Source organism: Phytophthora parasitica (assembly GCF_000247585.1).
Source record: "Phytophthora parasitica INRA-310 unplaced genomic scaffold supercont2.9, whole genome shotgun sequence".
Taxonomy (NCBI): domain Eukaryota; phylum Oomycota; class Peronosporomycetes; order Peronosporales; family Peronosporaceae; genus Phytophthora; species Phytophthora nicotianae.
Window position 1 is genome coordinate 944,889 of NW_008648995.1, and position 6,355 is coordinate 951,243.

The 6,355-nt window shown below is 45.1% G+C and overlaps 3 protein-coding genes across 3 annotated transcripts; all 3 read right to left on the reverse strand.

Moving 5' to 3' along the window:
- Positions 1-2,037: 2,037 nt before the first annotated feature.
- Positions 2,038-3,118, reverse strand: PPTG_06355 (hypothetical protein). Its single transcript, XM_008900255.1, has one exon. The coding sequence runs from the start codon at positions 3,032-3,034 to the stop codon at positions 2,489-2,491; it is 546 nt and encodes a 181-aa protein (XP_008898503.1). The 5' UTR covers positions 3,035-3,118; the 3' UTR covers positions 2,038-2,488.
- A 1,479-nt stretch (positions 3,119-4,597) lies between these two features.
- PPTG_06356 (hypothetical protein) lies at positions 4,598-5,165 on the reverse strand (the record flags this gene model as incomplete). Its single annotated transcript, XM_008900256.1, has 1 exon — positions 4,598-5,165. The coding sequence occupies exon 1, from the start codon at positions 4,952-4,954 to the stop codon at positions 4,598-4,600; it is 357 nt and encodes a 118-aa protein (XP_008898504.1). The 5' UTR covers positions 4,955-5,165.
- A 549-nt stretch (positions 5,166-5,714) lies between these two features.
- Positions 5,715-6,055, reverse strand: PPTG_21879 (hypothetical protein; the record flags this gene model as incomplete). Its single annotated transcript, XM_008900581.1, has 2 exons — positions 5,715-5,853; positions 5,949-6,055. The coding sequence occupies 2 exons, from the start codon at positions 6,053-6,055 to the stop codon at positions 5,715-5,717; spliced, it is 246 nt and encodes an 81-aa protein (XP_008898829.1).
- Between the last annotated feature and the right edge of the window lie 300 nt (positions 6,056-6,355).

The following is a 6,355-nucleotide window of genomic DNA, read 5'->3' on the forward strand; positions in this document are numbered from 1 at the left end:
ATGACGTAATCACTGACGCACCGTCGTCGACCATGAGTCTCAGGGCTGGATCGGGTCATTTCCCATCAATCAGTTTTCTTATTCGTGAAAGCCAACTGGCGCTTCACCACACGACTATATGTTCAATGTCAAGCATAAAGAACAACTATACCTAGCTACGCTTGACACTTCAGCATGTAACGTAGCCAAAAAAAATTATGCAAATACGTGCCGGGCTTGGTTTGAAAGGCGGTGCAACTCCTAGAAAAAGCTCGAAAAACAGGAGAACTGCGACACCCCAACTTGACATGTCGTGAACTCTTCTCTCTCTTCATTGTCAGGGGTGTACAGATCTCCTCAAATAACTGCTTCAGAAGTTCTTCACATTCGTCGTAGTACTTGGACTTTGACGTTTGCAGGGGGTCGAAATAGTGATTCCTCGACTATCTTTTCGGAAGTCTAATATCGCACCACACCAGTGATTGTTTGCGACGTGAAGTGGTATCAGTACGATCTTGTTCGTCTCTTGGAAGCATTGGCTGCCTTGATGGCCTGAAGTTGCTCTTCTCGATGTTCAAAGCGAGTGAATATTGGGTTGATAACTGCGATACTAAAGTGCGCTCGCTGCAGTAGCGCAATACCATTCCCCATACATTTGTCGTCCATTCACTTGTTTTCCCGAAATGTTAAGAGTGCACGAAATGGTATACTGCCAAATTGTGTCACGCGTCCACGCGTAGCAAGAGCTTGATAGCTCTCTCTCTCGTTCTTTGGAGTCGCTGCTAACAATTGAGAGTGTAGGTCGATGTGAACGAGGCTTGTAGTCGATGTGAGTCGATGAATGGAAATTTGAAAGTGAAATTGATTGAGTTAGATGTGCTAGTTTGTTTCTCCCTCCTACACATGCAGATCCTATTGTCCTCCTTTTATGAGCCGGTCCGTGTATACCATTCGTATACTGAGACGGACACGCTTTGGAGGGACCGACACACCTGCATACAAAAGTGCATATAAAACCATAAACTGGGACGGACACACTTGGATGGGATGGACACACTTTATACAGCGGGAATGCCGCATGTCACGATTGTCCTCCCTCAGCAGATCCCATGATAGCCAGAATTGAAGTTATCGCCCAATCACAATACAGGATGCCAAATGATTTGCCAATCTGGTTGCACCATTCCTTCCACTTCAATTGCAGGATGTGTAAGGCACGTGTTTGACGCATGCCTAGCGGTAGGCATCCAGCGAAGCAGACAGCGAAGTGCAACCACAACACTAACACCATCCGAGACATTTCCGGGTATCGTAAAACGCTTGATACTAGTGTTGACCGCCCAGTTATTGCACCCTCCGCATGCGACATATACTCCACGTTTGTGTTCCAGCGATTCATGGCGACGATGTCCTTGTGGTGAAAGATACCAAAACGAGGAACTCCAACCCGTAGCGCAGTATTACGAGAGCATTTCGAAAGTTAAAATAGCAGTTTGTGCTTTCTCCACAAATCTCAGCGGGAACACAAATCTAGTATCTAGTATTCGTGTTGCACTCGGCGTTGGTATGGGGGCGGGCTATTGCTTTCTTTGTCTTGGTAACTTCATGAATAGTAAGTGTTGATAGAACAAGGTGATTATCCTCGTAGTTGTAGTCGCTGTCGGGTATTTTGGCGATACTTCGAACGTTCGGAACGGGTACAAATGTACCTTGTACAAGTTTGGTAGCCGTTTGCTTTCCTTGCTCAACTCGCTGTCTCTTTTCAGCTTGCCCTTGATTCTTCCTCACTTTTGGTCGTACTCTATTCTTCGCACTTTTGACACGATGAACGATCCAGACCAATCCGTAGAACAACTGCTGATATATGGGCACTTGTGCAAACTTGCAGAAACTTTGCTTGCTTCTGAAGTAGCCTCAGGTATGAGCGATGTGTCTGTAGTTACACTGGTACCCTGAGGAGCATCCGCACGTACTGTTAGTGGCTGAAGATACTTAAGTGGCCTTCAGATATTCAGACGGTGGTTCGTCAACTGAGCGAGCGCTAGAAGAATCAAGATTGGGTTTGGCAGTTACACAAACGTTATCGTCATTGTTGGGCGTTAAACACAGCGAGGAAATCTACGATAGCTGGTCGTTCCAAGGCTATTCGCGTCCAAAGAAAGAGGCCATTCCCTCCTTAACTATCTCCTCAAACTGCGTCAACGTGCTCACCATCAATCCAAATAGGTTCGATCAATTTCTGCTCATGATATCTGCGATACTTCTCCCCCGTTCGAGAGCATGTTTGTACTTCATCGACCCGTTGAGAGCTTGATGGTACCTAGCGGCCATTGCCGACTCGTGAATTGGAAAGAATTTGAACGCAACGCTCTTATCTGGTGCGTCTTCTTCGGCGGCAGGTTTATTCAGTTTCAACGAAAACTTCTAACGAGCAGCCTTGGAAACTCTGTGGTTGTGCGCGACATGGAATACCGTCACGCGCACTATAAACTTCTTGAACTCGGCAGCATCATTCCATGGTATCGCCGCCTTTACATTGACCAGGCACCTCATTGATTGTCGAAATGACACTTTCGTTGTCCAGTGCCATGACTTTTCCTAACCCAGCCGTGCGTACAGACGAGTTTGATCCAGAATGGCTTGAACGACTCAGGAAATAGCCGCTATCAGGGATCACACATTTGAACACAGTTTGAGCAGTACCTGAATTTGATCGCTGAGCAACAGCTTCGAGCAGGGACAACTTGCGTAGCCGTGCTGTAGTCTCCGACATGTCCGCCATCTCCGCCAGCGGACTAGAGTCTACGCTCATCCTTGTAGAGCTGTGGTGACTTGGAGCTATCAACCGTTGATATGGCTCGCGTTTGAATCTCTCGATGCCTTCTCTCCACCGATGTAGACATGCGCTGTCGAAATAGTTGGTGAGTAACCTCTTGGTCCATATACTTGCAAAACGCAGACCAGTCGTCATGCCATTCCACAACGACGGGAGAGCCACCCTAGAGCCATCTGGGGGCACATCACGCTCAGGTTCGCTGCCACTCATGGCGCCCATCCACTAGCGTTGTGTGGGCTTGCACCTTCGAACTTGCGAATGAGAGGTCCAGTCGAGGATGAAAGTATTGGGCGATGGGGTGTCATTTTCTATTAAAAAAAAATGAGATCTCAACGTTCCAGACTGCTGGTCATTTATTTCCGTAATTTACGATTCAAATACCGTTGCACGTCGCGTAAATACGGAATTGCTCAGTGCCTTTAACCAGTCCCTACATTAAATTCCCTACCGCCCCTTGAGTGAGCTCCCGAAAGTAAACGAATAACGGGAGTAGTCAATACAATTTTGTACGAGTTGGCTGCGCCACTTTTCGGTGCTGCGAGCTTATTTGCTACATGAAAAAGTATTTAGACAGAAGTTCATTTTATTCTGTCTCGTTAAATCGTGAGTCGGCATAGAATGGGAACCAATGAATGGTGGCAGGGGGCCCGAAAACGCAATATTCAGATTAACATTTGCAGGATGTCGAGACAATAATAATTGCATTATTTTAATGATTCTGGGCAATAACCTTGTCATTCAAGCACGGAAGTTCGGTAATGAAAAACGACGATTTGTCTTTTGTTAAATTCAAGTTTGAGTAAGGTTAGCTTGTAAAAGGCGATTTCTTGGAAAACTCGCCAGAAAGACAACGCACCCGGCACCATACCCACCAATTAACTCACATAGCCACAATCGTCTCCCAAAAGTACAATATGATTGAGAACAATACTCAAACAGCCACCATTAGTTACTTTATGGTTTCCACATGAAACATGTCTCGAGGGTTACATACAGGAGTTGTGAATACACCTCAATCTTCTATAAAAGCCAATAAAGCAACAATAGATAGATTGCAATGTTTTAATTTAATTCGGATGTGGCTTTGAATTAATCATTATAAGTAAATATACCAATATATTTTTATGAGTATTATCTTTTCGGGACTCCTGAATGATGGTATGATAGCCGAGAGTAACCCTGGCGTGGCTTCGAATGTATCCTACAACAGTGTTGTCAGTCAATACATACTGTACCAAAAGTTCCATTTTACTACTCCGGAGCCACATCATCTGCATAGGTGAGAGCTGATGTCTGTTCGGGCAACATTCACGCGGAATATAATTACTTCGGCGAGTCGTAATATACCATGATACTACGCCTGGTCGCCACATGCAGCATTCACGTGGGTCGCATCACTTGTACAAAGGATATCTGATATACATCACAAAACTAGTTGATTAAAGTAAAGACGTCGTATCTGAAATGTTACGCTCCGCAATTTCAAAAGAAAAAAGCACAATATGGGGTACAACAATTCAATGTTGATCTTATATAACAGGTATATCAATTGCTAAAGTAGGTTTATTTAAGTTCTGAGTAGATAACGTGGGTTTGGTCTCTAAGTATAAGAAGTAGTTTTGGGTCAGAACGGCTCGTCTCCTAAAACTTTGGTATTAAAACCCATAGAATAACACAAAACATACAACTTCTTCTACGTAGAGAAAATTGTGTTATTCCAATCACTGAAGTATTCATGGTAACCGCTAACCATAACAACGCCGCTCATTGTCGGCAAACATCCTACTGAGGAGCATTCGTTTTCGCGCGAACGTTCTCCGACCAAGTTTTGCACATACGAGCAAATCTGTTGTCGTCACTGCCCCCTCCCATAAGCTTAGCTCTAATGCTAACGGGCGTCTCTCCCTTTTTGTAAAGTATTTTAAGCAAGCGCTCCAGAATCGGTTCTGACAATTTTTTCGCTTTAACTGACGCAGTGGCCTTGGCCCCGTTCAGAGCTGTCTTCGCACGCTCCACAATGTTTGATAAAGATACCGCTCGCTCTTCATCATCCGTGTTGGCCTGTTTAGTGTCAATCTTGGTGGTATCGCCTCGTAAACTTCGTCTCTTATTCATCATCGTACTCTGCCAGCGGCGCATGAACCGGGAAGGTGGGACCAAACTTCCAGTTCTTCCTCGAGGTTTCCTAGTCGGATGAAGTAACACCCGTGGGTGCGAGGAGTATAACCAGAGTTGAGAGTACAGCCCACAAGAGTGATCGAATCGCTGAATGTCGCCGGAAATGGTCGAGAGGAAGTTGATGCTGCTTAGGAGAGGTGAATTGAGAAATGATCGAATGCACCTACATACGAACACCTACAGTTTTTGATACTACTCCTTACAGTAGATAAGAGGAAGCAGATCACTAAGAAAAATCAACCCTACAAAGGCGAAAATAATCGGATGCCCATTTGATCATCTGGTGATGCACGAACAAGAAACGGGAACCATTATTGTGTGTTCTATCTCTCGGATACTCGATATCTCCATCGGCGGATCTTTGAATGAACCAAGCAACAATTGCACAAATCGGGAAAAGACATTGGTTGAGTATTGTCAGCTTAACCCTTCTAGCCCGAGCTTTTATTCTGTATTCTACAGAATAAGATAATTTCTTGGTTTCAATATGCTTCAAAACCTGCGAGAAGTATGCTATTAGATGCCCTTTCGCGCTTGATGGTGCAAAACTGGTCCAGTTGTGAACAAAGCAGCAGCGCACGTGGACATAACGTCCACAATGTATCCATTAGCTACAGAATATGCAATCTTCTATTCGTGCATTTCTGAGTAAAGCATGGCCAAAAACCTGCAATTGACTAAAACCCGTTCATTGTGATACTATCGCTAACCTAAGCTAAACTCAGTCTTCTTCTCTCTCGTTTCGTTTGCGGAATCTGATCTTCTTTTTAAGTCTAGAAGGAATCGCTTTGCCTTCGTTCCAGACCTCGTCCCAGATCTCGTAGCAGGTGCGTGTATTCCCCTCCTCCTTGCGGCAAATACTGTCGCACAGCGGTACTCAATCGCCAAACGCATCGCTGCAAAAGTAGCTGGACTCATACGACTTTTCGTTCTTGTCATCAAACGCAGAGCACACCTTGCATAGATATTGGCGCCGCTTGTGCTGTTTTCCTGATGAATAGAACACGTCCGTGTTGGCCAGGGCGTGCACTCAGGTACATTCACCAGGTCTTCCGCGTTCATGTGTCTCTCCAAATTGATCGTTGCAAAGATAGCAACTGGTCGTGCAGGCGGCGCAGATAATCAGCATGGGTGGGCGGAGTAACTCCTCTTTTCTTGAGAGTGATGCAGTGAACAATGTAACCATTCACTATAGCCATATCTACAATGCACAGGAATAGCTTCTCGTAGTACTTGCGGAGCGAGATGCACTTCTGAATACTGTACCTGTAACGATGTTACACGCAAGTGGCTACATGTAGCCACTTGATTTCGACACTGGGTTTCACGTTGGTGTGAGATACACCAATGGTTACATTTGAC

Bases quoted from the DNA above. Each gene is read 5' to 3' on its own strand.
- PPTG_06355 (XM_008900255.1), bottom strand. From the start codon at position 3,034: ATGGGCGCCATGAGTGGCAGCGAACCTGAGCGTGATGTGCCCCCAGAT.